This window comes from Centruroides sculpturatus, unplaced genomic scaffold (assembly GCF_000671375.1).
Source record: "Centruroides sculpturatus isolate CEXI.00-Female unplaced genomic scaffold, Cexi_2.0 scaffold895, whole genome shotgun sequence".
Lineage (NCBI taxonomy): Eukaryota > Metazoa > Arthropoda > Arachnida > Scorpiones > Buthidae > Centruroides > Centruroides sculpturatus.
The window spans coordinates 279,056-300,111 of NW_019385364.1; the positions used below are offsets into that span (position 1 = coordinate 279,056).

The 21,056-nt window shown below is 38.8% G+C and overlaps 1 protein-coding gene across 5 annotated transcripts; it reads left to right on the plus strand.

Annotated features, from left to right (window-relative positions):
- Nucleotides 1-738: 738 nt before the first annotated feature.
- On the plus strand, nucleotides 739-19,801 carry LOC111638162 (major facilitator superfamily domain-containing protein 6-like protein B). 5 transcript variants are annotated; one of them, XM_023383816.1, is made up of 6 exons: nucleotides 739-1,088; nucleotides 5,399-5,473; nucleotides 11,727-11,814; nucleotides 11,931-13,406; nucleotides 19,068-19,244; nucleotides 19,358-19,801. In XM_023383816.1, the coding sequence occupies exons 3-6, from the start codon at nucleotides 11,742-11,744 to the stop codon at nucleotides 19,606-19,608; spliced, it is 1,977 nt and encodes a 658-aa protein (XP_023239584.1). In that variant the 5' UTR covers nucleotides 739-1,088; nucleotides 5,399-5,473; nucleotides 11,727-11,741; the 3' UTR covers nucleotides 19,609-19,801. The 5 variants fall into 5 exon arrangements, with proteins under 5 accessions (XP_023239584.1, XP_023239583.1, XP_023239586.1 ...); XM_023383815.1 differs by lacking the exon at nucleotides 739-1,088 and adding an exon at nucleotides 1,812-1,894; XM_023383818.1 differs by lacking the exon at nucleotides 739-1,088 and adding an exon at nucleotides 1,812-1,894 and having other exon boundaries at nucleotides 5,399-5,469.
- The last annotated feature ends 1,255 nt before the right edge of the window (nucleotides 19,802-21,056 follow it).

Genomic DNA, 21,056 nt, shown 5'->3' on the forward strand with positions numbered 1-21,056 from the left:
TTGCCCAGCAGTGAAAGAGATATTGGGCGAAATAATTCAGAAGTCCCTGGTTTCGGAATTGGCACAATTTTTGCCTTTTTCCACGATTATGGGAATGTTCCCGAATAAAGACGAGAGTTAAACAAGTTTATAAGATGGTTAGGGATCAGTTCCCACAATTTCTTTACAATAGTAGCTGTTATACAATCGCCCCCAGGCGCCTTTCCAGTTTTTAAAAAGGAAATAGCATTGTTTATTTTCATTTTCTGTAAACAGACAGAAAGACAATAAAAACGACGAACCGCTTTCGCCTTTATAACGGGAAGAAAGTCTCCCGAAAAGGTAAAGCGGAATTACGCGCCGACTTAATTCGCACGGGTTTAGCCAGCGGCGGATGAAAAATAATAAAATTTTGTCTGTCGTCGGAGTTAAAGCGACCGCACGACCATTAAACCGACATTTTTCGAGTGTAGTCTGTTCCGAAATGTTACAGCCACACTGAAGTAATTACACTAATAACCTATGTATGTATGTCTCTTTAATCCGAAATTAAGTTCGGTAGACTATCATTACAGCTATCGGGCTAGACACTTCTTTTATTGTTTCCACATACGCATTTCGGACTTATATAAATGCTAATTTCCTCTTCGGCGCAATATTAAAAATTGTCACACTTATACGGTGACAATTTTTAATATCGCACCGAAGCGGGGCTTAGAATTTATATAAGTTATATATAAATTTATATATTTACGGTTGAAAAATGCGGGAGGCGCCGCCATTTGCCAAAACTTCCGTCAACAAACGTAAAAAAAAGAAGCCGCAGTTTTCTCTCCCTCGGTAGACGAATGTTTTTCCGGCGGGAAATGAGATGGCGTCCGAAGTTAGGTTACGGGACTAGAGCGGAAAGAATGGGAACGAACGGTCGAGAAGGGGAAGGGGTGGCCGAGGAGGGGGAGAGGGGATCTAACCGGCGGACGGCGGCATTTTTATTTATCGAAAGAAGCGATTCGGGTTATCAGCCAACGGCAGCTATTTGCGCGGTCCCCAGTCAAGGTCGCCGACGACTTAACAATAGTTTCCTCCTTATTTATAGACTCGCTTTTAAAGTACGTACCTTTTGCTTTTGTCGCCGTGTCTTTCGTTTAATAGCGATGTAGATCGCCGGACGGAAATACTCCGCCCTCGCGCCCGTTAACTCGGACTTTTCTCCCGCTCCCACCCCTCGGCGCTTTTCCCCCGCCGCCGGCCACCGAAGACATTTTTAATTCGCCGCCGGCGGGGCAAACCCCGGACGAATAATTGCGAAGGGAAAGGGCGGCGGCGCTCGGTTTCGGAGAGCGCAGTGGGATCGGTCGACGTTTATATATAGGCTACTTACCGTTAGTCGAGGCGGTTGGGTCGGGCGCCGAGACGTAACGGAGGTAGAAGGGGACCGCTGGTAGTGGCACTCGATCCGTTTACCGAAATATTTGTTTATTTGGGGAAATAAATTATTATTAAGTGGACGGAAGAGAAGATGTTTTCCGGCGACGCGGCCTGCCTTCCACCCACCGACGAATAGAAGATGCGGCCCGCTTTTCCCTTCACCCACTCGCCCTTTCCGTTAGTCCGTCTTCGGCGGTCGAGTATCTTTTTACCGCCCTTCCGGATTTCCAAATCCCGCGGGTCCCGCCGGGGAAAAAGGAGGCCGGAAGCGTTTTTCGGCGCCGTTCGGGACGTTTTTTAAGTTGCGACGGGCGGTCGGCGGGTTCCTTCGGACTCTTCTTATCTGGGACGCTTTCGAAACCGTATCGAAAGTCGACGTCACAGATAAGACTTATAAATAAAGCGGAGAGGTCGACGGCTGTTGCCCACCGTCCTTCGCGCCGCGTGACGTCCGACCCGCTCGAATTCCGTCGGAGCGGGTTATCAGGTACGATTACTTTTACGGCTTTCTCCTCTCCGTCCTCGAAAAGCCTCTAACGACATCACCTTCCTTCGCCGGTGTTTCGGACCCGGACGTCGACCTCCTTTTAACTAAACGCTTTCCGCCCGGAAATTTCGCGGATTTAACTCTTCTCGTCGGACGTTTCTTCGCTTAGGTCGGGCGGAAACTGCCGTTACTCGTTCGGAAGTCCGACGGTCGGACGTCGTCTATACTTTACCAAAGCTAAATGCGCCGGACCGTCGCCTTCTACCGCCGTTTTTCCGGGGGAGGAGGTAACGTGGCTCGACGCCCTTCCTTTCCTTATTTCTTCCGGGAGCCTTTTTCCTTACGGACTTAACGCCGCGGCCATGGCCGATAAACGAAATTTTCACCTTTCTTGGTCTTTCGAGATTGGCTCGACCGGGTCTCGACGCGGCCGATTTTCTCAAAAACCCGGCTCGGCTGGTCCGGACCGACGTTGGCCCCGTCGAAATCCGCCACGAAAACGTCCGACCGGCGGTGAGATAATTCGGCAGTGGTGGGCCCGGACCCGTTCCGATTACCGGGGCCGCTTTCGACGTATTTGGCGGGGGAAATATCTTCTTATAACGACGGGGCCGAGACGGAAAGTTGTAAAATTGTTTTGCACGCCGAAGTCGACTACGCTACCCACGACCCCACTCGGCCCGGCCGGGAGTACTTCGGGACGCCTCTTCCCCCTAAATTCGTCGTTTTTACAAATTCTTTCGTGCCTAACTCTTTCTTAATTACGTTCGGGTTTAAGTTTAGCCAGCCGTTGTTTTTTTTTTATTACAAATTGCCGGCGGGTGACCCCACCGAAATTACACTCGGCGGTATCCCGAGATAGGCGAATTAATAGGCAAGGTTTCGGTGGAGTTAGGTAATCGAAACGTTAAGCTTTTCGATTACCGTTTTCTCAGAGTTTTAACCAAAGAACAAAAGTATAGTGTAGGAAGGCATTGGAGTTTAACGAACGTCGATTATTAATTAAAGTCGGCGAGCTATAACCGGGGCCGACCGGGCCTCTACCTTCTATTATAATCGACGTTCTTTTAAATATACCGTCGGAAACCGACCGTTATAAACTTGGAAAATGAAAGATTTCCCTAATACACAGAAAATAAAATAAGACGAACAGAAGACGCCGGTAGCAAATTTACCGACATTTTAAGTAGGTTAAAATCGGCGAAAAAGTCCGAAATTGAATTTGGCGGCCGGGCATCTCCCTGGCCCGTCTGGTGGCCACGACTTCCGACGCCGGCAGACGAAATTGCCCGTCGTTACGTAAGGAATGCGAAGTGAGCCAATGTAAATTTTTGGAAAGTTTTGACAATTTTCCAAATTGTGAAAGCCAATGACGAAAGCGTTTATCTAATTACTGCGCAACGTCCCACTCCCGGGCTTACTACCGGTCCTAATTCCGATGCCGCGCCGCTTCTTTACAAATCTCCTTTCTCCATTTTATGAATTCCAATTTTTTCCGGGATAAAATACTTCCGCGCATTCGACGGTCGATTTCGCTACCGTCCCAGGCTTTTCTCCGTCGGCGGAAAATGAAACGCTCGGGTGACGTTTCTTCCGGTCTGCGAGATTTTAATGTACGAAACGGAACAAAGTCGTCGGCTTTATACCTTAAAAGTAGGGCGCTACAGCCGAAATTTTCCCCTAAAACTGCCTAAGTTTCCGTATAAATCCCAGCCGGTCTGGGCGGCCATCCGGGCGGGGGTGTGCCGAAATCGCGCTCTACCGAACGGAAAATTCCCACCTTCCCGACCTCGACGTACGATCTAAAGTAAAGCTCGGTTTCTATCGGAACGATTTGCCGACGGATTCGTCCGACCCGTGACGTTAAAATAAAATAAACCGTCGTTTACGCTTTACAAATTAAATTTATTTCCAGAATTTCGTAAAAAACACAAGCAATTTTATATTTCTTCCATCATTTTATACCAAGAAATCCCATTGTATTTTGTAAAAGTATCGACCGGCCCGAGGTAAAAATCGGCTTAATTATTAACGCTTCTTCCTTGCGGTCGGAAAATTCTGCGTATTTAGCCACTCCCTCCAAACAACTTTTTTCCGAATTCTCTTTTAAAAGAGAATTCGGAAAAAAGTTCTTTTAAAATTTTTTTTAAAAAAGTTCTTTTAAAAGTTCTTTTAAAATACGGCATTTAAATAAAAAATTCACCGCCATTTTATACATTTATTATTTTCGGGTGGTAATTGACTAGCCCCCTACTCCGTACCTGGATACTGTCTTATTCGGTGTTAATAAACCTACGTTACCGCGTGGGCTTATTAACACCGAATAATAGAGTATCCGCGTATAAAAATTTGAATTCCGCTATATTGGCAAGGATGTACTGTATACAATACGGCGCGTTATTACGTCAAATGTTATCGCTAATTTTACTTTTATAATCGGTATTTAACGAGATTTAGTACAGCGTTCTAATTACGGCTCCGTCCGTGGGGATTTTACCACCGCGCTCGCGCCGCTACCCGGCTTACGCGGCCGGAAATCGCGTGCGCCCGAGCCGGTGGCGTAAGTTAGATCCGGCCGTAGTTTCTCTTACTTTATTTAAGGATCTTTAGTAATACGTATTTAGACGTAACGATAGTTAAATACGTTCTAAAGATTTTTCTTTTTGGAATAAGATTTTCGAAAATACTTTTTAATATTTAAAAGAAAAATAAGGAAATTATGAAATTACGGGTGTTTAAAAAATATATTAAAAAAAAAGATTTAAATGGGTTAAATATCGTATTGTACCGAGTCTAACAAATATTTGGAATAAAATAAAACAGGCAGTTTTTTGGAACGATGGAGGACGTATTCGGTCGAAAGTTAGAATAGGTCGTCCCTTCGGATCGCTCCCGTTGGGCCGGTAGTTTAGAATAATATTTAAAGAGATAAAAGTTATACAAATAAAGATAAAGCTGGCAACCCGCCTTTGAAGGTTATCTCTATTTACCGCCGCTCGGTTTCGTTTATTAAGAAACATTTATATCCACTCTTTTAGTAACCAACGATTTTAAATATCGTCCATTAAAAGTAATCCGTTCAAATTGAGGAAGAAAGTTACTGTACGTGTTACGATTTCTATTACGTAAATAATTATTGGTTAAAATATTTCTGTCGTAAATCGTCTTTAATATATTTCGTCATTCTCGTCCGTTAACGTCCATTATTCCTCGGGTAGGTCCTCCGTCTCGACTTTTTTCCTTCCAAATCATTATTTATCCGTCGTCATAAATCTAAACGTGAAAGGTCTTTTAAATTCGAAAAGAAAAGTATTTTTTCGCCTCGGTCGGAGCCAATTAATTAAACGTCTTTTGTTTAATTAATTGGCTCCGACCGAGATAGACGATAATTCCAATATTAAAAATTAGACGATAATTCCAATATTAAAAGACGATAATTCCAATATTAAAAATTAAACGATTATTTTCTTCTTAACTTTCTCTAATTTCTTTCCTTTCCGATAGATTTTCGAGCAAATGAATCGGTCGTGCGGCCTAACGATTTTCCAAAAACAAACGAAAAGATCTGTAGACAAGTAGGTAAGTGCTGTTAATTAATTTGGTGGACGATGTGTCTATTGTTAAGATTCGACGCCGAGACGGGGCGGACATTACCGCGGGCGAATATTCTTCACCGATAAATAAATAAAAATACGTGGATTATAAAACCCGCTTTTTGTATTTCTTGTTTTATTTTTCCGTTTTGTCAGAAATTATTAACAATTGTAAGCTACGGCCGGTAGTACACTCCCTTTAGCCCATCTGGCCCATTGCTAGTCACTTCCGCCGTTTCTTTCGGCCGGGAGAAAAATTCCCTCCGTTCTCGGCCTCTTTCGTGGCGGAAACCGATGAAATTAGAGTCGAAGATCTTCGATCCATCGTAATTCCTCGTTATAGCTTATACCTAAGCTGATCGAATCCGAAAGGACATTACCTCTACTTATATTTAAAATTTATTTAAAATATTGAAGATGCGCGTTGTCGTCGTCTTTCTTCATTTCTTACGTAAGATTGAAACATTCTTCGCACTCTCTTCTCCCATTAATAAAGTCTCGTTGCTTTCCCGACTGTTATATATATAACGGAGGGAAAGTACGGCTACGGGTCAAAAATCGCCCTCCCCAGAGTTTTACAGTTTTAGACTTAGGACACCTCGAAACGTGGAGAAATACAAAAAACTTCGGGTTTTTTTCTGTATGTATGAATGTTAGTGTGTGCGGGCTGTGAGATACGATTTCGTTTACACTGATTGGAATTTAATAACTCCCATACTTTTTGTCGAAAATTTCCGGGAGGTTTGCTTATTACAGTGTTCGATTGTATTAAATTTTTGTCATTAAAGTTGGCCGAGGTGGGGAAATAAAGGCGATCGGGTGTGTCTCCGGTAGGATCGGACTTAATGACGATTTTACCGATTATTAGCATTTACAATTTTTTTTTATAAAACCGGTCTCTACCCTCGAAATTAAGCTTTTTGCCAATTTATAATAATTAAAAATATAAGAAAACAACATGGCTAAACCCTATATACAGTACTATAAAGCTATAAATACAATCGACCCCTCCTATAACACGATACGTTCCGGTTTTTATGAAATCCATTTTCTATGAGTCCTTAAATACACGAGCCAATCACAGCCCGGCACGTATGCAGTTTACGGACTACGGCTGTTTGAAAGGTTTTCTTCCATAAAATTAATCGGTTCTAGACTAATTTGACTCGACATTTCCAAAATACGTATAATTTTTTGGGAATAATCCATATAGACTATGCTACAAAAAAAAAAATTGTAGGATTACTTACCGAGCGTGTACCGTTCGACGACGCCCTTGCTTAAGCTCGTTTTCGTCGCGGATCGGCGTATCGAATGGCGCTCGCGTGCTTTCTGATAAATTATTTTTCTGCGAAAACTTTGCTGAACTTTGGAGACCTCATTAATATAAATATAATTTTTATGGACGTTAAATAATAAAGGGTTTTTAGTGGGTCCGCCGCTCGTTTAAACTCAACGGTTTGTACAATATCCACTCTTGGTCTAGATTCGACCGATTCTGTCGCGACACGAGTCGGCGATGACGTTTTACCGAATTATACGAGTCTCTTTTAGCGTGTTTATACGAATACGGTCGCAATTTTTTCGCCGTCATACAGGAATCCGAACTATATGAACCCGTTTTATAGGGTGGTCTACTGTATAGTGTATACCAATCAATGCCGAATTCTATCGAGCTAGACACAGCTATATTAATCACTAAATAAATTATGCAATCGATTTGGCACTAGAGGGAGGCGTCGGGCGCCATCTCTTAATAACTTTAATAATTATAATTTTTAATTAATTTATTTAAATAATTTAGAACTACTGGAAGAAGAAATCGGCCCGGAGCTGGACTCGAATCCACAACTCCCGCTTACCCTGCAAATGCAACGCCAGTTACGCTACCCGGACCTCCGGTTCGATCTCCTCTTCCAGTACAACCATTGACGGTTATTATAACGTCGATTGCGCCCACGTCCCGTAAACATCTCCCAAGGTCCTCAACTGGCCGTCGCAAACCCCGGCAAGGCGTATCTATATATATAACCCATTCAACGGGTTTGGGGGTTATATATATTATATATATNGGTCCTTATTTATTTGTGGTTTTAGGCCCTTTACTGCTCAAAAAGAGCACAAAAAAGGCCCCATACACAGGACCTATGAGGGGTAAAGTCAGTCGTAAGCGTGGGCTCCCCTTTTCTAATAGCCAGAAAAAATACTGATAAAATTAATAAAATAGACTTTGCTACACTTATAAAAAAAAAAATGAAATTCTGGAGGCCCTTCATATCCGGGGCCCGATTATAATTATTTATTAATAAATTTTAACCGAAATTTTATTTATTTATTTATTTTTTCACTTCTTGGAAGGATGTAAAATTCAAATCTATCGATTTAAAAGGAAACGTGACGTTTTTCAAATCAACCAATTAAAGCCTAAATACATTTTAAAATAACCAATAGGCGAGCGGAATTTTAAATTTCGTCATACAACCGTTAAAAAAAAATTTAAATTCCCGATCGACTATTGGCTACTTTTAAGTCTATTGAATTTTTATAATTATCAATTAAAACACTTCCGTGTCATACTTTCTAAATATTGCAGCGTGGCCCAAAACTCGGTTAACCAAAGCAAATAATCTAAATCGGTGTTTTTGTTTTTTAGCTTATGTTTCTTACCTACAGCCGTAATCGAACACCGCACGGTTAACTGACTTTTGGGCACAGATTACTCGAGTTTACCGTTTTTATTTATTTATTTATTTCTATTCCCTTTAGTGTCGGAATTACATGCGAGACCGGATTCGTAATCAATTTTTCGCCCTTATCAAGACACGGTAGAACGTAAGTATAATTCATACTGTATAGTACTTATTTATTTTCCTGGTAGGGTGAACGCTCTACCTAAGTAATTACCTATGTAAATCCATCTTATTTAAAGTTTAAAAAAAAGGGGGGTGAAACATCTTTCCGGATTCATAATAGGCCAAATCTAACAGATGACATCAAGGGAAGCCGGCATAATTAGTTAAGTTTTATCTCCCCTCTTATCTAAACTAGCCATTCTACTGTAGAAAAAGCGCATAACTAACTTTCCCTCGCCGAAAAAGAAAAAAAAATATAGGGGAGGGGGGAAAAAATAAATAAATAAATAAATTACGCCCACGTAAGGGGTGGCCCAAAAGTCGGTTAACCGCCGACAACCGCTGGCAACTTCTAAAGTGTGTGTGTGTGTGTTTGGTATTCGAACTGGGAGGCACGTCGGTTTTTTGCGGCGGGTTAACAGACTTCTGGTCCACTCCGCGCGAACAGAAAATAAATGAAAATTAAATTAATCATTAGTGTATCATAATGCCGTCGCCAAGGGTGATTTTCGTTTATTACGCTCATTAGGGTCAAGTAGATGATTTCCTTTTATCATTTTCGTCGTACAGAGACTTCATTAACTTAATTAATTAATTAAAAATTATAATTATTAAAGTTATTAAGATATGGCGCCTAACGCCTCCCTCTAGCACAAAATCTGTTGCATAATTTATTTAGTAATATAGCCGTGTCTAGCCCGATAGAATTCGGCATTGTTGGCGTCTAAAAATATAAAATGTTTTTAAGATAAAATATCGTAACAGATGGCGCCACCAGAATTGCCGGGAAACTTAAGCAGCTCGTTGCTGGATTTTTTTGAAAGAGTTTTACTTTCTACGCTTTCGAAACACGCTTGTGGTTTTAGTTAAATGGCGCCATATTTTAAACTGCGGGTAACGAAAACGCTCTGGCCTTTATTATTCGTCGTTTTCAAACTTGAAAGTTTTATTTTTAACTTTTTCCATCCGTGGACACGGCGAAAGAACTTTTCGTCCGGTCCGTTCCGGGTTCGACCACTCCCGAAAAATTTCTGAAGATTTCCATTTTTAGGGATTCGATTCCGGGTCTTCCGGAACGGAGGTGACAAAGTTTGCCCCTCTCAGCGCCTAGTGGCCTGGACGGAACGTGCCCCGGCCCCGAACGTGGCGTTTTCTCCAAAAAGATACGTAAACCGCCCACCGAGGCGACGGAATTGATTGATAAACGTACGAGTTTTCTCCAGACTGACGCGTAAATTGTCAGTGTCGGACGTACCGTTTGAACAAAAATGGTTGATCCAAGGTCGATCCGGCTACCGAAGACTTGGCAAATGACTCGCACGTCTTCGGCGTAACGGCCGAAAGCGATCGGTGACTCCGAGATATCCCGTTATATTCTTTCGCACCTTAGAGTAGGGCACCCCCGATGGCCGTCTTCATTGCGGGAGTATTGTAAGCCCGCTTCAGTTAGCATTTTTTATTGAGGATTTTAAAACGCAGAGAACAGCCACGATTAATTTACGATATGTATAGTTAACACTTAACAAACTACGATACTAGAGGGTATTACGATAGAATTATACCTGGTAAGCTTCGGGTTCCGTCACGATCGGTGTTAATGTTTTCGTTTTCACTTTAGTATTTTCATGGAGTATGCCACCTCTTATATTTATTCTAATTTTATTCAACCCTAATTTACAAAAGTATAAAATTACAATTATATATTACATGTCTCAGTAACTGTTATAAAGAATTTTCAAAAGTTACTTATATATGTTGTAAAGTTTTAAATATTTTCTCTATTTATATAATTTCTCTTTTTGTTTATATTTCCCTATTTATTTAATTTATGAATTGGTGATAATTACTTTTCATTTTTACATTTTTCAACGCAAGGAATTTTACATTTTAAGTTGTTATTGTTGAAACAGTTACTTACATTATCGTCAAGTTTATACAGTAATATTTACTATTTTAATTTGAAAGTTTCTACAACGATGATTGTCTGGCAAAATTACTCGTTGGGCTGCAATTTGAAGAAATTGTAGACATAAATTTCCACTAACATCCGTCAGTATGTCTTTTCTTTATGTCTAGAACGGAATTAGATAGAAGAAAGACGAGACCAAATATGGAAACCTTGGGATCGGGAGGATTCGATTAACTATATACGAACGTCCGATGCAAACCGAAAGTCACGTTATTTCCATTCAAAAAAGTTTATCCCGAAAGGTATTAGAGAGGTGACCGGCACGACTCGATTGCTAACAGGAAAAGTATGACGATTTCAGGTAGAGAGCATATGTTTTAAATTAAAATTGTTCTTTTATGTTACTACTACTCTTATTATCTAATGCCCAACAATTTATACCTACGTCAAACCTTCGTTTCCATTTATTTAAATTAATTTATTTTATTTTTGTTAGTTCTACTATATTTAAAATTTACGTCTTGGACAGCGGCGTTGTAATTCGATCGTCGATTTTCTCGTCTTCGTTTTAAAATTCTCAATAAAAAATGCTAATCGAAGATGGGTTACAATTAAAAATAACCCGAAATGCATTTTAGAAAAGAAAAAGTCTTTAGTTGTGTATTAATTTCATAATAAACGACAGAAAATCAGAAGTTGTGAAATGGCTAAAGTTGGTTACAAATTGATTCGATAAACTTTTCATTAAAATATTAATTTGTATTTTATTCATTTACAAAATTATAAGAATATAATGTGAAAAGCTTTAAAATTAAACGCATTTTTTCCCTTTTCCTTTCGGAATCGCGGATTATTTTTAAATGTCATTATTGATATTTCTGGTTTCGGTGTTTAAGTTTTTGTTTAATGTCTGACGAGAAAAGGTTTTTCTCGAATAATGCAAACGGTAAAACTGAAGTAGTAAAGAGATAGTTTTTACGGCTTGTAATAAATCATTAGACTGTCACGATAAGGAGAAACGGTGAAAAATGTCATATTTCATTAAGAATTCATTATCGGACTGCGGAAAGTAATGGATTTATCTGTAGATAAATAGTTTCGCTATGGTAAACCTCCTCAGATATATTTAACTTGTTTCCGATAAGGATTACGATAATTATTATAAACAGATCCTTATTGGCGTATTTATCCCGTTTCGGGTTTCGTACGAGCTTTCCGCAACTTCGATTAAAATAAATAATTACAATATTGTGTTAAGTAACTTGCCGATTGCCGAAAGAAATATAATTAATTTGGTAATTAATCATCGGCATAATTTAGTATCCGAAGCTTCACCAATGGGAGTTGACGTTAGACTACCCGAAAATCTCTCGATATTAACATTAAATTTCGATGAATGTAATAGACGTTCGTTCGCTAATGCCAATGAATTAATAGCAGACATCTTTGTTTTTACTTCGTTTTTTTTCTTTGTCTAGACAAATCGATTATAAATGGCTTGTGACTGCAGACCCGTGGACTGGGTTCTAATTCCTTTGAAGATAGTCGTATTTCTCACTTTTGCCGGTAAGATCTAGTGCAATTTGCCCTTATCGTAATTAAAACTGTTTAAATCAAATAGAAAGAAATTTTTTAATCCCGATTTTAACTTTCTTCTAATTTTTTTTTTATTTCTTTTTCAGCCGTTTCCAGTCTTCTTCCTTTCTTGAATATTCACATGAAGTATCTCGGCTTCACCGTACACGAAACGGCGGTCATCTGCAGCGTTTTACCGCTGACTCAGATCCTGAGTTTTCCTCTGATCAACAACGCGGTCAAGAAATTGGGAAGCTATCGAAGCCTCTTGATCTATTCTCTGGTTTTCATCCTGCTCTTCGTTTCGGCTCTCTTGATCTTCCCGTTTCTGCCACCTCCGGAACACCGACAACATTCCCTGCATCTCGTCTGCGGCACGAAAATAAAACCCTGGATCATCGTGGATAAGTGCGGGGAAGAGAGAACTTGTAGTCCCGTGCAGGGAAACGACATCATCAATTTACAGTTTACGGCCTGCAGCGTCCAGTGTCCGAACCACGGAGCCGATCTGCAAGAACCCGTCAACGTTGCCGATTTATGTTTCGACGACGAAGTGGGCCGGGTCTGTCACGTGGTAGAGGTTAATAACACTCTGTCCGAAAATTTCACCTTCGGACTCTATCTGAATTCTCCCGAAGACAGGAGTACGGATTGCTATTATCCGGTGGATGCGGTGACTTGGCATCAACTGGTGTTTCATCACATGTCTTGTCCCATCATAATTCCTCATTTAAACAAGGGAAATTGTTCCTTAAAGTGTCGATTCCAAGAAGTCAACGACGTAACCTCTACGTTATCCTTCGACAACGAAGAATGCGTTTACGTCGGATACAAGAGGTGGTTATTTTTTAGTCTGTATTTGGTTCTTCGCTGTTTTATACACTTGCTGGTGGCCGTAATTCTTCTCCTCTTGGAAAACAGCTTAAACGTCGCCACCGAATTTGCCGACGGGAGATACACCATGCTAAACGTGTATAACTCGTTAGCCACCGCAGTGTTTCCTCCTTTGGTGGGACTGGTGGTGGATATCAACCATTCGGATTACAGTTACGCCGTCTACGTATTCAACATTCTCGTAACCGTCGTTATCGTATCGGTGGTGGTTCTCGACGTTCAACTTTACCCGCTTCCCAGAAATGGGATCGACGATTTAAAACAACTTTCGTGTCACGCCGAATACGTCATGCTGGTAATAATCATGTTTTGGATCGGCACGATGTGGGGATACCTGGAAACCTTCCTCTTTTGGTATTTGCTAGACTTTAACACGCCGAAGTATATACTCGGTTTGACGATAACCGCGGGATCTTTAAGCGGGATACCTTTATTAAAGAAATATCGTCCGATCGCAAAAAAGTTCGGATGCGCCAACATCTTGTGTCTGTCGCTCTTCATGTACTGCGGAAGATACATATGCTACTCTTTGATCACCGACGGATGGTGGAGCGTGCTTTTGGCGGTGACGGATTTGCTCACCTACCACTTGATGTCGGTGGCATCTAGTTTATATTGTTCCTACGTAATTCCCAGAAACCTCATCGGATCCGGCGGATCTCTGTTGAAAGTGGTCCATTATTCCATCGGTAAGTTTTAATATTTAAGTGTTTCCATACTATATCCATTCGATAATACGGGGGCGTACGGGAGCACAAATAAATAGATTATGGCGTTTACTTTTATATGCGCCTATTACATATGGCGTTTTTCGTAGTATGCGCCCGAGTTTGGCGCCAATCACCTATTTACACTAAAATTCTCCTCCAATGGAGATTAAAAATTTGGACCATCTGACGGGATGTAAAGATGAATTTTTGGTTAGTCAACTATTTAGTCATAACAGAGATAAAGATCTCTCTCGGGAATTAACTTTAAACAAAAATGAGAAACCCTAGTAAAAATCTTTCGATTTTATGCTGTTCGTGTATGTAGACCTATCTGTGTTTGGGAATTTCCCGACTACGTGACGTGTGTTTAGTACGGCATCCTTCCGTACTAAACACGCTTCACGTAGTCCGTAGTGCGATGTATGTAGGCCTACCGTGGTGACTCGTGAAGCCTAATGTTTCTAGACTTTTACGCAAAGTATGCGGTATTAAGCCCGTGCAACGAACGAGTCTACATACATTAAGTACGTACCTTATCCATTCTTTACGGACGCTTTATTTTGTGGATTTCTGAACTAGAGTTTCATTCTAGGTATTTCGTATATTATGGATATTTAGTACAGTTATGTGTATGATATACTGTACGTGATTTTATTTTGCTTGTCGATGAATGTGGTCGGTCGGTTAGATTTTTGGCGCGAGCTTCCTGGGCCAAACTGCGCCAGTCTAGTAGTAAAAGATGTATAACCAAAGCCATAAACGTTTAAAACGTATACAATACATTCGATATAAAAAAGAAACGATTAGAAAGTACAGGTATACCTCGCCTTACGTCGGTAATTGGTTCCAGGAAAACGACTTAAGTCGAAAAACGACGTAAGTCGAATTTACTTGTCTTCGAATCTACTTGTCACAAGGAAAAACCATAAATTACTATTCCCAGTTCTGTATTTTATTTATTAATGCATTTTTAATAATATATGGTTAATAAGAATCTATTTTAAGCTTACAAACAAAAAAATTTTAATTTTTAATATAGTACAGAGAAAAGTAATCTAAATTTACGAATGCATGTACTGTACTGTAAATACAGTACATACTTGTAAATGTATATATTTTAATATGATTTTATGTGCTTTAAACGCTTTACTAGTGATGTTACGGCTTCAATATTTGTGGCGGACAGACGTAAAGTCGAATAAAATGACTTAAACTTGATTTTTATTTTTCCGTATACTTTTTTGACAAACGACGTATAATCGGGAACGACGTAACTCGAAACGACGTAAGTCGAGGTATACCCGTATTAAAGCTAACTGAAAGTTAATGGAATACAAGTAAAAATGTAACGCGGGTAAGTGCAAAATGGTAGGTTATAGATCTCAGCGCGAATACGCGTAGGCTAATGGATTAAAATAGCATAAACAGTCCGATCGTATATATAAAAAAAATGTTTCTGCTAAAATTTTTCTCGGAAAGGTTCTGGAGGGTAAATGTTGTCAGTGAATTAATACCTGGTCTGTTGCGACGGATTGTTTTGTGATAATAGTTTTCGTACGGCATATTCAGAGTCGCAGCAATGTATTTGGCACCCTTGGCAATGCATTAGTGTTTTAGTTCACGGCGCATAACCGTTTGTCTCTCGCCCTTGGCACTCGCCCGTTGCCAACGCGTCGCTACGACTCTGGCCGTAGTATTTTGTTCGTGTTGTTTTCTACTTCAGTCTGAGGTGTGTATTTTTAGCCCGGCACGGTTCCCGAGGACGTAGTAGTTTGTGTTTGCATACAAGTTTTTAATGTATTATATTAGCTATTTGGTTATATCTATGTAAGTAGTACGTTTCTGTTAAAAGCTTGCGACTCGATGTGGTGTGTAGTATACTTTCCTGCAAGTGTTATCCTTTGAAATGTGCTTTTTAAAATTTTTATGATCTGTCGTCAATGAATGTATACGGCAGTCACGAATCCTTTCGTCTCTCCGAAGAGGCATTCGCGAGTCAGTCGGTAGTTTGACGCGATTCTGGCCGATATCGCGGAGCTTCTTTTCAACCGAAAACTGCTTTATGATGTCTGTATCTTTCGTACTGCGTTATATCCGGGATTTAATCGAAATTTCGACAGGATCAAATGTCGATATCGTCGAAAGCCGTCATTGTTCTTACATAGTTTTGCAGACGTCCAAAGACTTTCCGTTGGCAGTTTTGTGTAATTTAAGCGAAAAATAGCATAAAAGAAATTTAACTCGACAAATATTTAATGGTCGACGTAATGGTTCGCTCTCCGTCCCGAACAAAGTTTGCATTATAATAATTGATTATATAGTATTACGTATTAATGTATTACTACTAATATATTATTGTGTGTCTGGTAAGAATCGTGTATAGCTCTAGCCACCGTTTTTTATTGGCCAAATAGGCGTTTCTACGTCAACCATGTTCGAATCCTATTCTTAGAACAATTTTTAAGAACAATTAATACTTAAAATTTTGATGGTGAATCGATTACCATTCTGTTTGTAATAATTTTGAGTTTAAAATGGCTTACATTCAAGAAAATAAATTATTATTCAAATAAATATTCGATGTTATGTTCCGAAGCATGGCCCAATTTAAAATTGAGGAGGCGCATTTCATCTCCCGTCATTTCTGACCACGTTGCGACTAGTAAATAAAATAGAACGATAACCGTAAAAACAGGTCTTTGTGACAAGTATAAAAATTAATTTTGTAATATGAAATTATTGTAATATCAGTAGATAATGAAATAAAATAACATTAAGAGAATACAGATGCTATGTGTTTTTTCACCCGCAGCCTGGAAGATTTCTAGTTCGTTTTCGACACTCGTTGTAGTACTTCTTTCGCTCTCCAGTATTCTCGATTTGTCTACCTCGGCTGCTTTAATAGAAACATCGAGTTTATAGCCCGATAATTCGGCAGTTCGTTTGTCTTTAATAATCGGGTTTACGAATAAAAACTTCGTACTCGTTTGTATCCTGGTCCAACTTGTACAACCCGGCGTAATGCAGTTATTAAAGCTACTGGACGTGGTTAAAAATTAAGACGGCATCGGCTCGTTATTCGAGATATTACAAGTTCCGACAAGTAAAAAATTTTCAGACCCGTTATAAATAGTCTACGTATTGATTATTAACAATCTGTGCCATAACGATCAAAAATTTAAAGAACTAATAAATATTAATTAATAAATAAATACAAAGCTTAAAATACGGGTTTAAATTAATAAATACAAAGGTATTTTCACAGTTTATGGATTAATTTCACTTTCTATTTGCAAAATTTCCTCAACCTTAACAGAAAATAAGAAAAAAGTGATCTTATAAAAAATTTGCGAAATTTCAGATCGGTCAAAAAATGGCCCCGAACATTTTTACATTTTAGGACTCGGGGAACATCGAAACGTCGAGATACGAAAATATTCGGAGGTAATTTATGTATGTATGGACGTTAGTGTTCGTGTGGGGACACGATTTTGTTCACTATCTTTGAAGCTTAATAGCCGTTGCGCTTTTCGTCAAACATTTCTGAAATTTTACTAGGAGGTTTGTTTATTAGGGGGATCGATGTTGTTAAATTTTGGTGATTAAAGGTTGAGGAGTAGGAAGATAAAGGGGTTCGCGTATATCTCCCGTAGGGTCGGACTTAATGTCGATTTTACTCGTTACTAGCGCATACAAATTTTTATAAAACCCATTCCTACCCTGGAAGTTAAGGTTTTTTTCCATTCTATCAATATAATAGTTAAAAATATAAAATGCTTTCTTAATGACATATCATAACAGATGGCGCCACTAAATGTCGCCGGGAAAATTAAGCGACTGTTGCCAGATTTTTTCCGTAGTTACGCTTCGACTTTGATCCGACACAGTATACGTGCCACGGAGCGTAAATTCCACTAACACCATAATGATATTAATACGAAAAATTTAGTAAATTTAAAATTAAGACAATTTTTATTTTGATGCGTGCATTTCTGCGCTTTTTAATAATTTTAGACGTCAATATATAAATGAAAAATATTAAACTATCGATTCCGAAATATTAAACCGCTACTTCGTAAAATAACAAAGCTGGGAAGCGGTAAAGGTTGGGGGTCCGGTCTGAGTCACTTAACCGAGTTCAAAAGAAACATAACGCAAATCCCTAAGTACCGTTACGATTTTCGAAACCTACGAAGTAGTGTTTCTCAAACGGGATTCCGAGATCCCGGTTGTTTTTTAACCCGGTAAATCCCGCAAATTTCTTAAAAATTCACTTTTTTTCTTATTTTGTGTTAAGGTTAAGAAATTTTGCAAATAGAAAGCATAATTATCTCATTCACTGTCAGAATACATTTGTATTTATTAATTTTAAACCTACTTATTAGTTTTTTTTTATTTTTGCTCGTTATGGCATGTCACAAATGGTCGATAATCAATACGTAGCTTATTTGTGGCAGGACTATAAAAATTCTTTACTTGTCGGAACCTGTAATATCTGGAATAATTGTGCTTACGCTGTCTTTAATTTTTAACCATGCCCAGTAGCTTCAATAAATGAGTAACGCCAGATTGTGCAAATTGGGCAAAGATACAAACGAGTATAAAGTCTGCAAGTATGAAGTTTTTCTTCATAAACCTGATTATTAAAGCCAAACGAATTGCCGAATTATCGTGCTATAAGCTCGATGCCGCTATTAAAGCAGCCGAGGTAGACAAATCAAAAATACTAGAGAGCGAAAGAAGTACTACAATCTCGAAAACAAACTCGAAATCTTCCAGGCTACGGGTGAAAAAACACATAATATCTGTCTTCTCTTAAATGCATTAAATACGATTCCAATCACACCAATTGAATCGGAAAGGGCATTCTCGGTAGCGAGACTTTTCGTTACTAAAATAAGAATTAGAGTGAGTGATCGGAGTATTGATCATCTTTGCTTTTTAAAATCTTATAAAAGTTTACAATATTTTGTATTATATTTTATTTAAAAAACAAAAATTACCTTCTAAACTATAAGTTTGATCTAAGTTCAATTTTTAATTTTTACTCAATTCAAAGCATTTTTGTTGTTGTTGTTGTTGTATGCAGTTTCTAGCAAACTTTAATAAATTTTTTTCTATTGGTGAAAATTTCTACGTAATTAAAAGGTAATTTTTATTATATATCTTACACAATATCTTACACAGCATTATTAATATGATTTTGGATGATACAGAACTTTAAAATTATTTTTAAAAATGAAAAATAATTGTATCATTTAATTTCAAGTATACCTTAAAAATAATTGATTCTATCCCTGGATTTCCCGGGATCCCGGGAAACAGTTCACTTTTATCCCGGAATCCCGGGACAAGCAAAAGACCGGGAAATGAGAAACCCTACTACGAAGGTTTAAGAAGGATAAAATATTTTACAAATTGTTTTGTACGGATGTAAATCGTTTGCCGGCCGCTTTCTACCGAAATCTACTTAATTAAGTTATATTTTTGTATTAAAATCAAATTATTTTCCATTTTTCATCTAATTCCGTATATGATATAAGAACGATGTAACTTATTATTACTAATCGCCTTTTACTATTTTTTATAATTTGCTAAGTCGAAAAAGGCAAATTTTGAAACGATTTGTGTTTGGACCAGGGAGAGGAACCGCAGCCATCGTGGGAGGAGGCATCATGGGCACGTTCGGCGCGCCGGTCACGTTTAGAGTATTGGGAGCCAGTTGCGGAATACTCGGACTTCTGTATCTACTGGCTGTCTACCTCTTAACTTGTAAAAGATCTCTAGAAAATAATTCGGAAAACGATTCGAAAATAGGTACGTATAATTGGCTTATAAGACTCGAAACTGCCAGTTTTTTCTCGAATTTAAAAACGTAAAAGTTCGAAGGTAATATCCGTCTAAGTAGAATTTGATTTTTGTCAAAACAGAAGCAGAGATATGGGAGATAAGAGAAGAAAGAATAAACGGCGCCGCTACCCGCGACACAAACTCCGAATCCGACAAGAACGAAGAGACGAGCTCCAACCTACTGCGCGAAATCTCGGACGATCGCTCTCGAGAAGAGCTAGAAGAATCGGCGGCGTTACGGAGATCGGACCGAGGTATTTTCGGTCGATCCGGCGACAGCGTCAAAAAAGAGAAACCCCTCGTCGCCGTTCACCGCCAAAATACTTCGTAAACGGAGTTAAAACGCTCGGCGCCCAACACCGGTTTCTAAACGCTCCATTTCTCGAACGTTCCGACAATTTAAAAACGGGACGGGACAATATCCGTCGCGTCGTCTGTAAATATTGTTGTACGTATTTTGTAATTTAATAAAGTTGTCGGTCGGCATCTTAATATATGTACAAACGAGAAATAAAATCGGCTCGAACCGTTTATTTTCGTAGAAATCTGTTGATCATTAAAAACCGTTTCGTTTCCGTTAGCGGAGATGTTCACTTGGGATAATTCTGGCGTAAGACTTCTAAAAGAACTCTTGGGACGTCGAGTCTCTGAAAGTTCATATCTGAGTGAAACGATGGGCCTCGTGTAAGAAAAAAGAAAAATGAAATTTTCCTAGCTCAATGAGAGATTTTTACTTTTCTATAATGAATGTCGTAGTTTATAAAACACTAGCAGACGAGCCCGGCGTTGCTCGAGCAAAAAGTAACCACCAAAATTAAGATTATTAGATTATTTTCTACTTCTAACCTTTCTATATTTTATTATATTGTACTATTTAATTTATATAACTACAAAGGTTATCTTACCTAAGGGATTTTTAAAATATGTTGGATCGATCACACCGAGTGACGATCCAACATATTTTAAAAATTCTTTAAATTGTGTACAGCGGAGGAATAACGAATGTTTAAATTGTTTTAGACTGGTTACTCCGGTGATAAACCTTACGTAAGATAATCTTTGTGGTTATATAAATCAAATACAGTAATATAATATAACAAACATTAAAACGTAAACCGTATAAAGAGTTTGGCAGTGGCGTACCGTGACATTCGATGATAGGGAAGTTGCGTTTCTGTAAGAAGCCGACTTCCGGGGGCAATCAGTTAATTCTTTAAATGTAATTTTAATAGATTATCTATCTGACGTAATTAATAAATAAACAAGTTCAATATAATTACAGTAGAGCGTCGGTTATCCGAAACGTCGGTTATCCGAAAGCATTCCAGTCGGCAAATTTAAATTTTCGGTAGTGCTGTGGCGCTGCAATTTTGGGCTACTCCAATATTTTTTGGTTGGTGTGTGTGTTTTAGCTGGCAGCACTGGCACTATTGTGCGATGTTTTCTTGAGGACTGTGTGTGGTGTTGAATCGAACGTTTTTGATAGTAGATCAACTTCTAAAGTATATTTTTTTGGTTTTTATATTTTTCAATATATTTATTTTATTTGTACAAAACAAAAAAATAATTTTTAACGATACAATAATCACGATTATTATTTTAAAAAGTTTTCGTTAGGCTTGACATCGACGAAAATTCAACGCGAAGCGACACGCAACGGAGAAAAATTTCAACACGGGATAGGTTAATATATTTTTTCGTACATAATCGGTTACCGAAAAATAAGTTATCCGAACAACTCCAGTCCACAATTGATTCGGATAAACGTCTTTATCTTAT

Bases quoted from the DNA above. Each gene is read 5' to 3' on its own strand.
- LOC111638162 (XM_023383816.1), top strand. From the start codon at position 11,742: ATGGCTTGTGACTGCAGACCCGTGGACTGGGTTCTAATTCCTTTGAAG. The intron at 11,815-11,930 runs GTAAGATCTAGT...TTTCTTTTTCAG, and splicing joins CGTATTTCTCACTTTTGCCG to CCGTTTCCAGTCTTCTTCCT. The intron at 13,407-19,067 runs GTAAGTTTTAAT...TGTTTGGACCAG, and splicing joins AGTGGTCCATTATTCCATCG to GGAGAGGAACCGCAGCCATC.